At 39.1% G+C, this 18,439-nt stretch overlaps 1 protein-coding gene across 4 annotated transcripts in view; it reads right to left on the bottom strand.

The window, feature by feature from the left end:
• Agbl1 (AGBL carboxypeptidase 1) overlaps positions 1–18,439 on the bottom strand; it is a 906,807-nt gene that overhangs the window by 242,872 nt on the left and 645,496 nt on the right. For all 4 annotated transcript variants that reach the window (XM_039101030.2, XM_063280964.1, XM_008759580.4 and 1 more), the window contains one exon: positions 141–298. In XM_039101030.2, coding sequence (XP_038956958.1) covers positions 141–298 — 158 coding nt within the window. The remainder of the gene's footprint in view (positions 1–140; positions 299–18,439) is intronic.

The raw sequence follows: 18,439 nt of genomic DNA, 5'->3' as shown, positions 1-18,439 counted from the left end.
CCCCACAGGACAGTTGGACCTACCTTTATTTGGTAGCTCATTCTTCTTTTGGGTCTGTCAAGGGCCCATTGATCCACTTCACCAGGACACTTGTACTAAACATGCCTGAGCTACCCTCGATTCCCTGGTTAGCATCTTACCGCTGGAGGTAGTGTTCCAGAACATCTGCGTTCAGCAGGGTTGACGCTCGAGCCAAGAGCTTATGGCTACAGCTTGCAGATTTGAGTTCCAAGATGAGCAGACCCAAGCAGTACATGGCTCCCATTTCTTCCAGTTCTCTAGTACCGAACTGTAGACCCTGTCAGTTAAACAAAGCAGTCAACAGTGACTACTCAGTGGGAATTGAAGAGTGACATTATCAGACTAGGAGGAGAGGTTCTAGATGTGTAACCACCACAGAAGTTGAGGATTTATTGGGCTTGTCAGTCACTTTCATAATTAACTTTTCTCAACTTGTGCTGCTTGAAAAATTTTGGATTTTGCATGTCCTGACAGGATAGCAAGCTCAAGGGAAGATAAATGTTATGAGTGGCACAGGACCAGTCATACCACCCCATTCCTTTGCAATGAAATCCACAAAGCTTCCACCTATAGTTTGAAAAGGAGCTTATTGCGGTAACAAAGATATCATCATCACCACTACCACCACCACAGGGAGTCCTTCAAATATAAATACTGAAACTGCAAAATAAACTACATATTTCCCCCAAAATCTCTATAGTAAGGTAATGCACAAAAGTAAAGATAAGCCTAGTACTCTATGTTATAGTACATGAAGTAGAGATGAGCACACTGACCAGGTGTAATACAATATATTATTATCTGTCACTTGGGAGGATGAGGCAGGAGGATTATAAGTTGCAGACTAGCCTGAGCTATATAATGAAACCCTCCATCTCTGAGATGGAGTAAATGAGGGAGGTAGAGAGAGAAGCATTTTATAGCACTTGACAAGACCTTTTCGAGCACCTAACCCAATAATAGTAAGTGTCCAGAGCATCTCACAGACTCACAGACAACATGATAAGGTATTTCCCTACCAGAGTCCTCCAAAGTAATTATTTTTGTTAATCCACAGAGGAAAAGACTCAGATATTTAAAACCAAGGAACTAATTGAAGGCCTCACAGAGACCAGCAATGAACTTTTGCCTCCACTATTGCCCATGCATTCCAATATGCAAATTGAGATAGTTACACAGCAAAGTAGAGCATGTGCTTTACAGAATTGGACTTAAATTATAGCTTTACTATTTTCTTTTTTTTTTTTTTTTGGTTCTTTTTTTTCGGAGCTGGGGACCAAACCCAGGGTCTTGCGCTTCCTAGGCAAGCGCTCTACTACTGAGCTAAATCCCCAACTCCAGCTTTACTATTTTCTGATGGTGTCATGTGGGGTGCGGAAACTTTACGCTTCTTGATTTTCTCATCTGCAAAATGGGATTATCTCCCCTCTGGACACCTAAAGCACTAAAAATTCCATCACTCTTACACCTGTTGAGGGTTGTTTCAGAGTCCCTGCAGTATAAATAGAGGTTAGCCGTGATTCTCTTCCTCTTTTGTGAAAAATGAGGTTTAATGAGATGGAGTTCAGAACAGCCCGGGGACCCACATATAAAACCTAAATAAAAATAGCTAATAATTGAGTTTTCAAATAATATTAAATTTTGATCATATCATGTTTTTTTAGGATATAATAACTGTACAAACTAACATGTTTCATTCAATGTATCATAATATACTGCATTATTACAATTATGAAAAATAAATATAAAATAATAAACAATTTATTATATACTTCAATATAACTAAAGAAACATTTTTTAATCTCACCAGCACAAGGAAAACAATACATGCTTCATGCAACGATAATTACTCTGCTTAATAATTAGACATCATACCCATGTACACTCTCTTAACCATTAGACATCATACCCGTAGACACACTGCCTATTCATTAGACATTGTATGCACTCAGCAGAGTTGCCCAAAATAGCTACAATTATAATGTCAATTAAAATTCAAATGTATGATTTTTTCCACCCAAGTAACAGTGCTGTTATATTCTAGAAGAGCAAGATAGGGCAGAACTGATCCTTAAGAACTGCTTTGCAACCTGCCAAGGAAAAAAACAACAGCAGCAACAAAACAAAACAAAACAAAACAAAAACAAAAACAAAAACAAAAACAAAACTTGATATTGGGAAGCACCAAGCCTCATGGGAGACTTCCAAGGTAAAAGCACCCCAGTGTGTAGAAAGTCTCAAGTTGATTTGAGCTGCTTGAAAATTGGATTTTCTGCTTGTTTTGACACCTGTTTCCTAAAGAAAGGAGACATTACATCAGAGCTGTAGGAAGCAAGTCCCTCTGTAAACAGCCGCAATACAAGGAGAAGACAGATGTTGAACAAATTGCATTTATTCCTCCTCAAGTCCACAGGGGAAAAAAGAGCACTTTTTAAAGAGAGGGAAAAAAAACAAACAAACCCAGAGCCCCTTTCCATGCACAGAGCTTCTAATATCTGACTCTTTGCTTGTCTGTGTGTAGACTCTTTTCTTTCTTGGAGAATAACTTCTCTGTCTTAGAGGAAGGGAAGTAAAGATCACATCCAACCAGTGACCTTCCTCATATCTGTGACTTAAGAAGGTCTCATAGAAGGAAAAAGCAAAACTCTAGCCTTCTGATTCTGTGTGCACCCCTTATACATGGAACTCCCAGCCTCTGGCTAAGCATGTAACTGAATGAGCACTGTAGGAAATAGAAATACTAGCATGCACAATATTGATGGGGTGGGAGCCACTCTTTCATACCGGTCTGCTTCTATATGGTTGTAGATGAAGTGATAGCATTTATAATGTGAAAATAGCTTCTATTTCAGATGTAAGCCCACTTGTTCCGGGCAACATTTAGTGTCATATAAACACTAGTTCAGAAAACTCCTCAAAGAACTCATATCATTTTATTGACTGGAAGACTTGGGTGAATCTGCAGCTTCATTTCGTTCTCTTCTATTGATTTTTTTCTTTCCTATTTTTATTTTCATTCTCACACAGTATTAACAATATTTGTTTATAGGAACAATGTTTTTCTCACATTCACATCCTGGTATGGAAATAAATCTTCAAGGGGAAGGACAGAGAAATAGCTTTCTTACTTAACGTTAATTCTCAGGCCCAGAACATACACCTGTCCATACTACCCTGTCCTTGACTAGTAAATGAACAGACAAGGCCTCTTCATGAGTGACCGTGAAGCACACACTGTACTCATCATGTGGGCTTTGACTCCTTTGTGTGGAGAATTCATGAGTGCCTTCAAATTCGGGTCTCCCATTGTCATACTCATGGGTATGATGTGTAAAACATCACCTGAGTGAGGTCTCACAGTAATGACTATATCAATAAAGCTATAGTTGAATCGTTTAAGCATGCCAATAAAATAGAAACTAACTTTTCTCCCTAACAGTTCATTAGCTGCCCCATAGACAAAGTCAAGCCATTGCTGCCTTCAGTAAATAAGATTTTGCTTTGTATAGTCCATGAATGTAATGAGTATGAGAAAAATTTGGTATTAATCCAACATCTAAAAAAATTCAGTCATCTGTCTTTCTTCTGGTTCTCTTACATTAGCTCCATCCAATGTATCATGCAAATGAGAAAATGATAGGGAGATACGTCACCAATTGAATTTGCTTATATTTCATTCACCAGAATAGTGTCCTAGAGCCACACCGTGCTTTTTAATAGTCTTTAATAGAAACTTTCACCTTGTTCAACCTCATAAAGGAGGAGAATAAGAAAGATGAGTATCAAGTTGGGTGAGACAATCATGTGTTTTACCTTGATATTTTGGTATAATATTGCTAGAGTACACAAGTAGCTGTTCATGACAGCAGTAAGTACACCTCAGTGCAGCAACCATCAAATGGTTTCCATTGATAACTCCTCCCCCAACCAATTTCTGTTATAAATAATAAGGTCCACAAAAGTCATTCAAAAATTCAGGAAAAAAAATTTAAGTAGCATAAAGGCTAAAATAAAATAGTAAAATAATTATGAAAATAAACACATGAGAAAATGTCAATTTCAATATTTTAACTAGAACTATCATTTAAACCCAGTAAATTAGTGCATATATATTTAAGTTTGTAATATTTCTGACCTCCCTTTATACCCAAAGCTTCGAGATACCAAAATGTCTGTTGGAATGTAAATTGATTCATACCTTTAGGGAAATTACTCAATAACATTTGACACAATAATGTCACTTCAGGGAACTATTCCAAATGAACTAATTGAAAATAAAAGTGAAGCTATATGCATAAAAATGTAAATTACACCAATGTTATATATAATAATCAAAATTTGAAGGAAATAAAACCTAAATGTCTAATAAAGAAGGAATGACTAAGGGAACTTTAATGGAAGAAATCTGATAGGGTGTAATGGAGCCATTAAAATGATAATTATAGCAACCATTTAGCAATATGGAAAATGCTCATGATTTAATGATAAAATAAGGCCAGAGACAAATTATACAATGATACACTTTATCCTGAAGAGTTAACAGTGATGAGAGGTGGTTACCCAGCTTCCTGGGATACAAACACGGTAAGGCGTTATTGCTACAATATTTCAGTAAAATGCAGATATTCAGAAGAAAGGGAACAATGATATCTTGAAAATGTTTGCACACCCGCGGATCCCGGCCCGCAGCAGCTCTCTGCTCCCAGACTCCGCGGGAAAGAGACCTCACCGCCTGGTCAGGTGGGCACTCCTGAGGCTGCAGAGCGGAAGAGACCACCAACACTGCCCACCTCTGCCCACATCCCTGGCCCAAGAGGAAACTGTATAAGGCCTCTGGGCTCCCGTGGGGGAGGGCCCAGGAGTGGCAGGACCCCTGCCTGAGACACCACCGGAACCTGAAGGAAACAGACCAGATAAACAGTTCTCTGCACCCAAATCCCGTGGGAGGGAGAGCTAAACCTTCAGAGAGGCAGACAAGCCTGGGAAACCAGAAGAGACTGCTCTCTGTACATACATCTCGGACGCCAGAGGAAAACACCAAAGGCCATCTGGAACCCTGGTGCACTGAAGCTCCCGGAAGGGGCGGCACAGGTCTTCCTGGTTGCTGCCGCCACAGAGAACCCGTGGGCAGCACCCCACGAGCAAACTTGAGCCTCGGGACCACAGGTAAGACCAACTTGTCTCTTGCAAGTGACCTGCCTGGTGAAATCGGGACATACAGAGGCAGAATTCCTCTAGGACCGGGCACGTCCCGTGTTTACCGGAAGTCCCACACCCATGGATCCCGGCCCGCAGCAGCTCTCTGCTCCCAGACCCTGTGGGAAAGAGACCTCACTGCCTGGTCAGGTGGGCACTCCTGAGGCTGCAGAGCGGAAGAGACCACCAACACTGCCCACCTCTGCCCACATCCCTGGCCCAAGAGGAAACTGTATAAGGCCTCTGGGCTCCCGTGGGGGAGGGCCCAGGAGTGGCAGGACCCCTGCCTGAGACACCACCGGAACCTGAAGGAAACAGACCAGATAAACAGTTCTCTGCACCCAAATCCCGTGGGAGGGAGAGCTAAACCTTCAGAGAGGCAGACAAGCCTGGGAAACCAGAAGAGACTGCTCTCTGTACATACATCTCGGACGCCAGAGGAAAACACCAAAGGCCATCTGGAACCCTGGTGCACTGAAGCTCCCAGAAGGGGCGGCACAGGTCTTCCTGGTTGCTGCCGCTGCAAAGAGCACGTGGGCAGCACCCCGCGAGCGAACTTGAGCCTCGGGACCACAGGTAAGACCAACTTGTATGCTGCAAGTGACCTGCCTGGTGAACTGAAGACACAGGCCCACAGGAACAGCTGAAGACCTGTACAGAGGAAAAACTACATGCACGAAAGCAGAACACTCTGTCCCCATAACTGGCTGAAAGAAAACAGTAAAACAGGTCTACAGCACTCCTGACACACAGGCTTATAGGGACAGTCTAGCCACTGTCAGAAATAGCAGAACAAAGTAACACTAGAGATAATCTGATGGCGAGAGGCAAGCGCAGGAACCCAAGCAACAGAAACCAAGACTACATGGCATCATTGGAGCCCAATTCTCCCACCAAAACAAACATGGAATGTCCAAACACACCAGAAAAGCAAGATCTAGTTTCAAAATCATATTTGATCATGATACTGGAGGACTTCAAGAAAGACGTGAAGAACTCCCTTAGAGAAACACAGGAAAACATTAATAAACAAGTAGAAGCCTACAGAGAGGAATCGCAAAAATACGTGAAAGAATTCCAGGAAAACATAAATAAACAAGTAGAAGCCCATAGAGAGGAGACACAAAAATCCCTGAAAGAATATCCGGAAATCATAAATAAACAAGTAGAAGCCCATAGAGAGGAGACACAAAAATCCCTGAAAGAATTCCAGGAAAACACAATCAAACAGTTGAAGGAATTAAAAATGGAAATAGAAGCAATCAAGAAAGAACACATGGAAACATCCCTGGATATAGAAAACCAAAAGAAGAGACAAGGAGCTGTAGATACAAGCTTCACCAACAGAATACAAGAGATGGAAGAGAGAATCTCAGGAGCAGAAGATTCCATAGAAATCATTGACTCAACTGTCAAAGATAATATAAAGCGGAAAAAGCTACTGGTCCAAAACATACAGGAAATCCAGGACTCAATGAGAAGATCAAACCTAAGGATAATAGGTATAGAAGAGAGTGAAGACTCCCAGCTCAAAGGACCAGTAAATATCTTCAACAAAATCATAGAAGAAAACTTCCCTAACCTAAAAAAAGAGATACCCATAGGCATACAAGAAGCCTACAGAACTCCAAATAGATTGGACCAGAAAAGAAACACCTCCCGTCACATAATAGTCAAAACACCAAACGCACAAAATAAAGAAAGAATATTAAAAGCAGTAAGGGAAAAAGGTCAAGTAACATATAAAGGCAGACCTATCAGAATCACACCAGACTTTTCGCCAGAAACTATGAAGGCCAGAAGATCCTGGACTGATGTCATACAGACCCTAAGAGACCACAAATGCCAGCCCAGGTTACTGTATCCTGCAAAACTCTCAATTAACATAGATGGAGAAACCAAGATATTCCATGACAAAACCAAATTTACACAATATCTTTCTACAAATCCAGCACTACAAAGAATAATAAATGGTAAAGCCCAACATAAGGAGGCAAGCTATACCCTAGAAGAAGCAAGAAACTAATCGTCTTGGCAACAAAACAAAGAGAATGAAAGCACACAAACATAACCTCACATCCAAATATGAATATAACGGGAAGCAATAATCACTATTCCTTAATATCTCTCAACATCAATGGCCTCAACTCCCCACTAAAAAGACATAGATTAACAAACTGGATACGCAACGAGGACCCTGCATTCTGCTGCCTACAGGAAACACACCTCAGAGACAAAGACAGATATTACTTCAGAGTGAAAGGCTGGAAAACAATTTTCCAAGCAAATGGTCAGAAGAAGCAAGCTGGAGTAGCCATTCTAATATCAAATAAAATCAATTTTCAACTAAAAGTCATCAAAAAAGATAAGGAAGGACACTTCATATTCATCAAAGGAAAAATCCACCAAGATGAACTTTCAATCCTAAATATCTATGCCCCAAATACAAGGGCATCTACATATGTAAAAGAAACCTTACTAAAGCTCAAAACACACATTGCACCTCACACAATTATAGTGGGAGATTTCAACACCCCACTCTCATCAATGGACAGATCATGGAAACAGAAATTAAACAGTGATGTCGACAGACTAAGAGAAGTCATGAGCCAAATGGACTTAACAGATATTTATAGAACATTCTATCCTAAAGCAAAAGGATATACCTTCTTCTCAGCTCCTCATGGTACTTTCTCCAAAATTGACCATATAATTGGTCAAAAAACGGGCCTCAACAGGTACAGAAAGATAGAAATAATTCCATGCGTGCTATCGGACCACCACGGCCTAAAACTAGTCTTCAATAACAATCAAGGAAGAATGCCCACATATACTTGGAAATTGAACAATGCTCTACTCAATGATAACCTGGTCAAGGAAGAAATAAAGAAGGAAATTAAAAACTTTTTAGAATTTAATGAAAATGAAGGTACAACATACCCAAACTTATGGGACACAATGAAAGCTGTGCTAAGAGGAAAACTCATAGCGCTGAGTGCCTGCAGAAAGAAACAGGAAAGAGCATATGTCAGCAGCTTGACAGCACACCTAAAAGCTCTAGAACAAAAAGAAGCAAATACACCCAGGAGGAGTAGAAGGCAGGAAATAATCAAACTCAGAGCTGAAATCAACCAAGTAGAAACAAAAAGGACCATAGAAAGAATCAACAGAACCAAAAGTTGGTTCTTTGAGAAAATCAACAAGATAGATAAACCTTTAGCCAGACTAATGAGAGGACACAGAGAGTGCGTCCAAATTAACAAAATCAGAAATGAAAAGGGAGACATAACAACAGAATCAGAGGAAATTCAAAAAATCATCAGATCTTACTATAAAAACCTATATTCAACAAAACTTGAAAATCTTCAGGAAATGGACAATTTCCTAGACAGATACCAGGTACCAAAGTTAAATCAGGAACAGATAAACCAGTTAAACAACCCCATAACTCCTAAGGAAATAGAAGCAGTCATTAAAGGTCTCCCAACCAAAAGGAGCCCAGGTCTAGACAGGTTTAGTGCAGAATTCTATCAAACCTTCATAGAAGACCTCATACCAATATTATCCAAACAATTCCACAAAATTGAAACAGATGGATCACTCCCGAATTCCTTCTACGAAGCCACAATTACTCTTATACCTAAACCACACAAAGACACAACAAAGAAAGAGAACTTCAGACCAATTTCCCTTATGAATATTGACGCAAAAATACTCAACAAAATTCTGGCAAACCGAATCCAAGAGCACATCAGAACAATCATCCACCATGACCAAGTAGGCTTCATCCCAGGCATGCAGGGATGGTTTAATATACAGAAAACCATCAACGTGATCCATTATATAAACAAACTGAAAGAACAAAACCACATGATCATTTCATTAGACGCTGAGAAAGCCTTTGACAAAATTCAACACCCCTTCATGATAAAAGTCTTGGAAATAATAGGAATTCAAGGCCCATACCTGAACATAGTAAAAGCCATATACAGCAAACCAGTTGCTAACATTAAACTAAATGGAGAGAAACTTGAAGCACTCCCACTAAAATCAGGGACTAGACAAGGCTGCCCACTCTCTCCCTACTTATTCAATATAGTTCTTGAAGTTCTAGCCAGAGCAATCAGACAACAAAAGGAGGTCAAGGGGATACAGTTTGGAAAAGAAGAAGTCAAAATATCACTATTTGCAGATGATATGATAGTATATTTAAGTGATCCCAAAAGTTCCACCAGAGAACTACTAAAGCTGATAAACAACTTCAGCAAAGTGGCTGGGTACAAAATTAACTCAAATAAATCAGTTGCCTTCCTCTATACAAAAGAGAAACAAGCCGAGAAAGAAATTAGGGAAATGACACCCTTCATAATAGACCCAAATAATATAAAGTACCTCGGTGTGACTTTAACCAAGCAAGTAAAAGATCTGTACAATAAGAACTTCAAGACACTGAGGAAAGAAATTGAAGAAGACCTCAGAAGATGGAAAGATCTCCCATGCTCATGGATTGGCAGGATTAATATATTAAAAATGGCCATTTTACTAAAAGCATTCTACAGATTCAATGCAATCCCCATCAAAATACCAATCCAATTCTTCAAAGAGTTAGACAGAACAATTTGCAAATTCATCTGGAATAACAAAAAACCCAGGATAGCTAAAGCTATCCTCAACAATGAAAGGACTTCAGGGGGAATCACTATCCCTGAACTCAAGCAGTATTACAGAGCAATAGTGATAAAAACTGCATGGTATTGGTACAGAGACAGGCAGATAGACCAATGGAATAGAATTGAAGACCCAGAAATGAACCCACACACCTATGTCACTTGATTTTTGACAAAGGAGCCAAAACCATCAAATGGAAAAAAGATAGCATTTTCAGCAAATGGTGCTGGTTCAACTGGAGGTCAACATGTAGAAGAATGCAGATCGATCCATGCTTATCACCCTGTACAAAGCTTAAGTCCAAGTGGATCAAGGACCTCCACATCAAACCAGACACACTCAACCTAATAGAAGAAAAACTAGGGAAGCATCTGGAACACATGGGCACTGGAAAAAATTTCCTAAACAAAACACCAATGGCTTACGCTCTAAGATCAAGAATCGACAAATGGGATCTCATAAAACTGCAAAGCTTCTGTAAGGCAAAGGACACTGTGGTTAGGACAAAACGGCAACCAACAGATTGGGAAAAGATCTTTACCAATCCTACAACAGATAGAGGCCTTATATCCAAAATATACAAAGAACTCAAGAAGTTAGACCACAGGGAAACAAATAACCCTATTAAAAATGGGGTTCAGAGCTAAACAAAGAATTCACAGCTGAGGAATGCCGAATGGCTGAGAAACACCTAAAGAAATGTTCAACATCTTTAGTCATAAGGGAAATGCAAATCAAAACAACCCTGAGATTTCACCTCACACCAGTGAGAATAGCTAAGATCAAAAACTCAGGAGACAACAGATGCTGGCGAGGATGTGGAGAAAGAGGAACACTCCTCCATTGTTGGTGGGATTGCATACTGGTACAACCATTCTGGAAATCAGTCTGGAGGATCCTCAGAAAATTGGACATTGAAGTGCCTGAGGATCCAGCTATACCTCTCTTGGGCATATACCCAAAAGATGCCCCAACATATAAAAAAGACACGTGCTCCACTATGTTCATTGCAGCCTTATTTATAATAGCCAGAAGCTGGAAAGAACCCAGATGCCCTTCAACAGAGGAATGGATACAGAAAATGTGGTACATCTACACAATGGAATATTACTCAGCTATCAAAAACGACTTTATGAAATTCGTAGGCAAATGGTTGGAACTGGAAAATATCATCCTGAGTGAGCTAACCCAATCACAGAAAGACATACATGGTATGCACTCACTGATAAGTGGCTATTAGCCCAAATGCTTGAATTACCCAAGATGCCTAGAACGAATGAAACTCAAGACGGATGATCAAAATGTGAATGCTTCACTCCTTCTTTAAAAGGGGAACAAGAATACCCTTGGCAGGGAAGAGAGAGGCAAAGATTAAAACAGAGACTGAAGGAACACCCATTCAGAGCCTGCCCCAAATGTGGCCCATACATATACACCCACCCAATTAGACAAGATGGATGCAGCAAAGAAGTGCAGACTGACAGGAGCCGGATGTAGATCGCTCCTGAGAGACACAGCCAGAATACAGCAAATACAGAGGTGAATGTCAGCAGCAAACCACTGAACTGAGAATAGGACCCCCGTTGAAGGAATCAGAGAAAGAACTGGAAGAGCTTGAAGGGGCTCGAGACCCCATTTGTAGAACAATGCCAAGCAACCAGAGCTTCCAGGGACTAAGCCACTACCTAAAGACTATACATGGACTGACCCTGGACTCTGACCTCATAGGTCGCAATGAATATCCTAGTAAGAGCACCAGTGGAAGGGGAAGCCCTGGGTCCTGCTAAGACTGAACCCCCAGTGAAGTAGACTGGTGGGGGGAGGGCGGCAATGGGGGGAGGGTTGGGAGGGGAACACCCATAAGGAAGGGGAGGGGGGAGGGGGTTGTTTGCCCGGATACCGGGAAAGGGAATAACACTCGAAATGTATATAAGAAATACTCAAGTTAAGAAAAAAAAAAAAAAGAAAAAAAAAAAAAGAAAAAGCAAAGGTTTGCCTCCAAAAAATCCAAGAGAACTTTGCTTCAAAGAAAGATTATTAAAAATACTAAAGTCTGTCAATACATGCTAGGTAAAGTTTCCACAGACTTTTGGAAAATCCCTTAATCCTAGCTATTCTTAAGAAAATTTAGATATTTCTTTCTTCAGGAATTTATTGACACAATAAATGGTCTTTCAATGATTGTAGAAAAACAACATTCATCATCCCTTTGAGCTTTGCCTTTTTCTAGTCTCTGAAAAGGGATTTTTTAATGACCTTTTTTTTAACAGTCCAGCTGTTGCTCCCCTCCTAGTCCCCCTCCCACAGTTCCTCATCTCATTCCTCCCTCCCCAACCCTATCTCTAAGAGATGCCTCCTCCCAGCAGGCCTTCCCACTCCCTCCCCAGGGTCCTCAAGTCTCTTGAGGTGGGTTAGGCACATTTTTTCCCACAGAGGCCAGACCAGTCACAGAGGTCAGTAATAGTGACAGGTTGTATATGTGTTGGGGGCCTCAGATCAGCTCCTATATCCTGCCTGGTTGGTGAGTCAGTGTCTGAGAGATCTCGGGAGTCTAGATTAGTTGAGACTGCTGGTCCTCCTATGAGGGTGCCCTCCTCTTCAGTTTCTTCTAGCCTTTCGCTAATTCAACCACAGGGGTTACTGGCTTCAGTCCAGTGGTTGGGTATGAGTATCTGTGTTTGTCTCAGTCAGCTGCTTGTTGGGCCTCTCAAAAGACATCCATGCTAGGCTCCTGTCTGTAAGCATACCATAGCATCAGTAATAGTGACAGGTTGTGGAGCCTCTCCTTGAAATAGATCCTAATTTGGGCCAGTTACTGAACTGCCTTTCCCTCAGTCTCGAGTCCAATTTTGTCCCTGCAGTTCTTTTAGACAGGAACAATTCTGGGTCAGAATTTTTGACTATGAAATAGCAACCCCATTTCTCCCCTTAAATGACTAGTAAGCTTGTGCTATTTTCTTTGCTCTGTTCTTCATATGACTTAACCTTAATAATAAATTTTCCATTTCTCTCTTGCATTATGATGAATTCTGGGTGCATTTTGATGAAAATGTTCCACCTCGGTGATTCTTTCTCCAGTCACGTTGAATCTTCTTCCTAATATGCTGAGATATTGAATCTTCTTGTCAGTGTTTGCAAATTAAAAACTGTTTCTAACAGAGGAGAAGGAATGGAATGAAGAACTGTGGAAAGGTAGACCAGAAGGAGAGTAACAACTGGACTGTTAAAAAAATAAAAGCAATAAAAACTGTTTTTTAACATTCCTTTATATTTCTTTATCTTGTCATATACAATCAACATGAGCATTATTTTACTTTGTTTTTAAATAGTACTAAAATAAGATTTTTGACTCGATTATTTTATAATTTTGAAATTCAAAATTGAAGTCTTTTAAACTTTAAAGTGATCCTTTGTAGGAATGTTTTCATGCTTTCTTTTCCTGTTAGAAATCATGTTTTTAAATACCTATGGGTATGTTTAATAGCACATTACTTTAGATCACATTTTTAAGTAAAGTACTTTATGTCCGGTACTGTGAATTTTGAATTCAAACCTTCTTGAAAGAGGGTTCTCTTAATATTATCCTGAGTGAGGTAACCCAATCACAAAAATAACACACATGGTATTCACTCACTGATAAGTGGATATTAGCCAAAAGATTAGATTACCCAAGATACAATCCACATGGTCACAAGAAGCTTAAGAAGAAGGATGACCAAAGTGCAGATGCTTCAGTCCTTCTTAAAAGGGGGAACAAAATATTCATAGGAGGAAATATGGAGACAATTTTGAAGCAGAAACTGAAGGAAAGGCTATCCAGAGACTGCTCCACCTGGGGATCCATCCCACATACAGCCACCAAACCTAGACAATATTGCTGATGCCAAGAAGTACAAGCTGACAGGAGCCTGATATAGTTGTCTGCTGAGAGGCTCAGCCAAAGCATGACAAATACAGAGGTGAATGCTAGCAGCAAACCATTGAACTGAGGATGGGGTCCATTGGAGGAGTTAGAGAAGGGATTTGAAGGAACCAAAAGGGCTTGCGACACCAATAGAACAACAATACCAACAAGGGAATAAACCACATCAATACATGGACAGACCCATGGCTCCACCTGCATATGAAGTGCAGGATGGCCTCGTTGAGCATGAATGGGAGGAGAAGCACTTGGTCCTGCCATGGTTGGATACCCCCATGTAGGGGAATATCAGGGTTGGGAGGTAGGAAGGGGTGTGCGGTTGGGGAGGAGGAATATCCTCATACAAGAAGGGGGAGGACGGATGGGATAGGGGCTGATAAAGAAGAAACCTGAAAAGGTAATAACATTTGCAATGTAAATTTAAAAATATCCAATTTAAAAAAAGAGGGTTCTGTTGAGATAGTACAAATGAAAGCTTTGGTTCTCTATACCAAGTCCATTGAATATCCCTATTATATTCCTTCAGAAATGTTTTACTTTTCATTAGTGAATGTTGTCAGCGGGAGATCCTGGCTTCATGTGTTGATACCCATTCTCCAGTCAGTCCTCAAACTATGAATGGCCTTTGACTTTTGCCACAAATCCAAAAAACAGGAATTGTCAGCCTTTGAAGAGCTCTACAAAGGTCTTATTTTATATAAGATGAGTACCAATGAACTCCCCTATAAATATATACATAAAATAGTATGTAGCAAGAAACAACACAGTTAAATGAAAAACGAAACACTTTCACGACATAAAACAAGTGTTTTCTATTAAAATAGATTTACTACCAAAAGTTGAAAAGTAGTTGGGGGATATCTTGTTTATATTATCAGAAGGGAGCAAGAGTATATTGCATGTGGACTAAATAGAAGGCATGGAAATGATATGTTAAGGAATTATGAAAGAATGAAGGGAGATGGAAAATGGAATTATTAAGTTAAAGGTAGATATTGGAAGGGTTAAAAGAATTATGAAAGATATAAAAGCCATCACAGAGGAAAAAAACTTCATGATTTTATCCAATATTTCAAGGGAAAATGGATAAAAATGGTAAGTATTTATGACAGGTGAAGGAATAATGATGTTAGCCTAGTTTTTTATTTTGTTCTGTTTTGGTTTTTCTTTTCTTGATGATCATTCTTAATCATGTATACCTTTTATTATGTCACAATTCCTTCTTTCCATACACAATTCTGTGTCCTCTTATCATTATATATAATGGTATCCACTGTACATGCACACACATGTATAGATATATCATATATATGATAGAGAGATGGATAGATAATAGGTGATTAATAGATGATAGAGATGATAGAGAGACCAAGATAGAAGGTACATAAAAATAGATGATAGGTACATAAATAATAGATAGGTTGACTAGACAGACGGATGGATGGACAGACAGACAGATGTTAGATAGGTGAGTAGATATTAGATAGAACATAGAGGCAGGCATATGTGCATTTTTATATCTGAAATTAATGACATCCTATATTTAGAACTAGAATATACAAAAATTATGCAATGTAACCTAGAAAATTGTTTGTTTTTAAGAATAATATAATGTTACCATTGAGAACGCCACTGAAAGAGATTTGGACCCAACAAGAGATTAAAAGGCAGAGAAGAAAGATGACACTCGGGACAGGTTCATGCATTGCTCATGGAAGTTGCAGTATACTAGCCTCAGGAGAGCACTGTGAATGACACCATGAAGTAGGACCTGGATGAGCTTCACCCTTAGTACTACCATGTGTATCTGTATGATTTGAGGGAAGCCATTTGATATTGTAGTGCCTCAGTGTCCTTAGGTACAATGGAAATGAATTGATTCATAGCTCATGGAGCTTCTAAGAAAAATATTCTCTCTGTGTCACTCTGTCTCTGGGATGAGGGGGAAGAATTGTATGGGGATGTGTGTGTGTGAGTATGGAACTCAGCCTATGCACATTAGAGAAGCCTTCATTGTTATTAACAATAATAGCAAGTGCTACATAAAACTGACAACTGTAACACTGTCTTTATTAAAGCTATGGCCTAATTTATAGCCTATTCTCATCACTATTAAATAGTATTACTTGAAAAGTCCCAGAAAATCCAATAAGAAAAACGAGCTTTATATATTACAAAGGAAGGAATCCCATTATCATTGCTTGAAGACTGATCATATACTAATATAAGCCAAAAAAATCAACAAGAACACAGAATGCATTAGACACACATAAAGAACTGAGTAAGTAGACAAGGTTACAAATTAAATACATGAAAATCAATTTTCTTTCCCGAAACAGCAAAATAAATTATTAAGTGTAATAAAAAGTCTAGTCACAATAGCAATCTAGCTAAGAAATATCTGAGAATGGACTTAGTAATAACAATCCAAGAGTTATGTGATACATTCTTGCACTTTACCAAGAGCTAACAAGAAATATTTAAACAAATGAACAAATACAGTGAAGTCCGGGAAAGCAAGGCAGACCCGCACAACATCAATTCTCCTCATCTTGGTCTACAAAAGCACAGGAAATCAAAATGCCAATAGATGGTTTTCAGAGTTGATAAAATAATTCTACTTCAAAAGAACACATGGCAAAACTCCTCCTCCCACAGTTCCTTTGATAAACAGCCTAAAAAATAATGAGTTTTCATTCACAGATAGGAAAATCCTGTTATATGCTTTAAAATAAACATGTTTCATCTTGTCATTTTCTTCTCTATTGTATTCTCCAAACACCATGCTTGTTTGTTTGCATACAAATTAAAGGGTTGCAACTGCTGTGTAGTAACAAGACTACTGGTATCACTTAACCTACAGGTCAAATAATGATGAGTACTTTTAGCAATAAAACATTTTAATTAAGGAATATACATTCATTGGAAACTGTAAAGTTTCGTGACCCCATTATTGCAATAATGGCCTTATTACAATGGTCTTGAGCCAAACTCAAGATCTCCAGGAAGTATGCTTGTCATTAGATGGGATAGGATTGATGCAAAACATGACAGGAAGAGTAAGGGGTGAACACAAACAGCAAGAAATGGCTTGCATAGTGCAAAGGATCTTCATGGTCTGGGTGAGCTGTGTGCTGACACAAAAGCACAAGAAATTCGTCAGGAAATTTGAGAAAAAAAATCTTTAGTCCTAGTACAAAAATGCTCCCACTTTGATTATAAAGTTGAGCATTTGAAATTTGAAGGCCTTAAAAACTAAAGATTAATGTTTTATCACAACACACGGCAGGTAAAGAGCTGAAAACCAGGAACCATTTGATGCCATAACCAATGGAAATATGCATCACTGCATCCACAAAGGACTAGCTGGGTATGTATCCGCCAAGGGGTTCAGAATTCTAACTCCACAAAGTAATTTGGAGTAAACAGTTGGCTTCTTCCGTTACACTGCTACATCATGGCTATGGCTGTGGTATCAGCTGTTTAGAGGACATCCCATGAAATGAGTGTACTCAGCCAATAATGTACCAGTGTGCACTTAAGATTTTTCTCTGAAGTTCATCTTACGAGTACTTCTTGATTTCATCTCACTTAAACATTATTTTAAATTTTCATACATACATACAATGCATACTATATATATTACATATATGAAATATATAGTATATTTATATAGTTCATGTGTATGTGAAAGATTTACGCTAACCACTAACTCTTCCATTTATTTCACCCTAGCTATTCCCAACATATTTCCCTTCCACTTCATCTGTTTCCTTTCTTTTGTCTTTTACTTTAATTTAACCCACATAACCCATCGAGCTCAGTTAGTACAGCCTGTTCGTACAGGGCTATGAATACATCATTGGAGCATGAGCCACTTACCGGTGACCATGTCTCCAAAGACAAGTGAATTCCTTCCCCAGCAACCACAAACTATAATCAGCCCCTCAGCTAGGATGGAGCCTCAGGTGCTTCACTCACAGTCATTTTGGAGTTTTAAGTAACTTGATTTTATACAAACGAATTACACATATGGTATGAGATTATGTGTACAGTGGCCATGTCATATCCAGGAGACAGGATTTCATAAAATCCTAAAGTGGCCTCTATGTTGAGATAGCCAGTATAGCACAGGAGAGCTGCATGTACTGAGTCGTCTTAAATCAAGTATTTTTTTCTCTGAGAATTTTCTTTATTGTTTTCTAAAGACAACAAAACCCAATGCCAATCAAACATTTTCAAACAATACACATAGTTCAAAGAATAGTGGCTTATCTCAATTGATATTTTATGTAACAGGAAATTTCAAGTTCATGGGTGAAATATACTCAAAATTTAATTTGCAAATTTTGAGAAGTGATTGTTTTAATTTTCACATTTAACAGATACGAAATGTGTGCAAGGAATGTGTGTAGTTTTACTGAAGTATATTCATTTTACACAGCACTGAGCTTTAAAAAGAGATTTTCATGCAAATGTATAAAGTGCTTTATCCATATTTTCTCCTATACATCCTTTCCACTCCTTTTAATTCCTCTCATTAGTGTCCTTCACTCTTCAGAACAGTTTCACTAAAACTTCATGTTATTTATACGTACATGATGTAAAGACATAAAATTCAAGATGAACAAA

This window comes from Rattus norvegicus, chromosome 1 (genome assembly GCF_036323735.1).
Source record: "Rattus norvegicus strain BN/NHsdMcwi chromosome 1, GRCr8, whole genome shotgun sequence".
NCBI classification, from domain to species: domain Eukaryota; kingdom Metazoa; phylum Chordata; class Mammalia; order Rodentia; family Muridae; genus Rattus; species Rattus norvegicus.
This window is presented reverse-complemented; position numbering and strand designations above follow the sequence as displayed.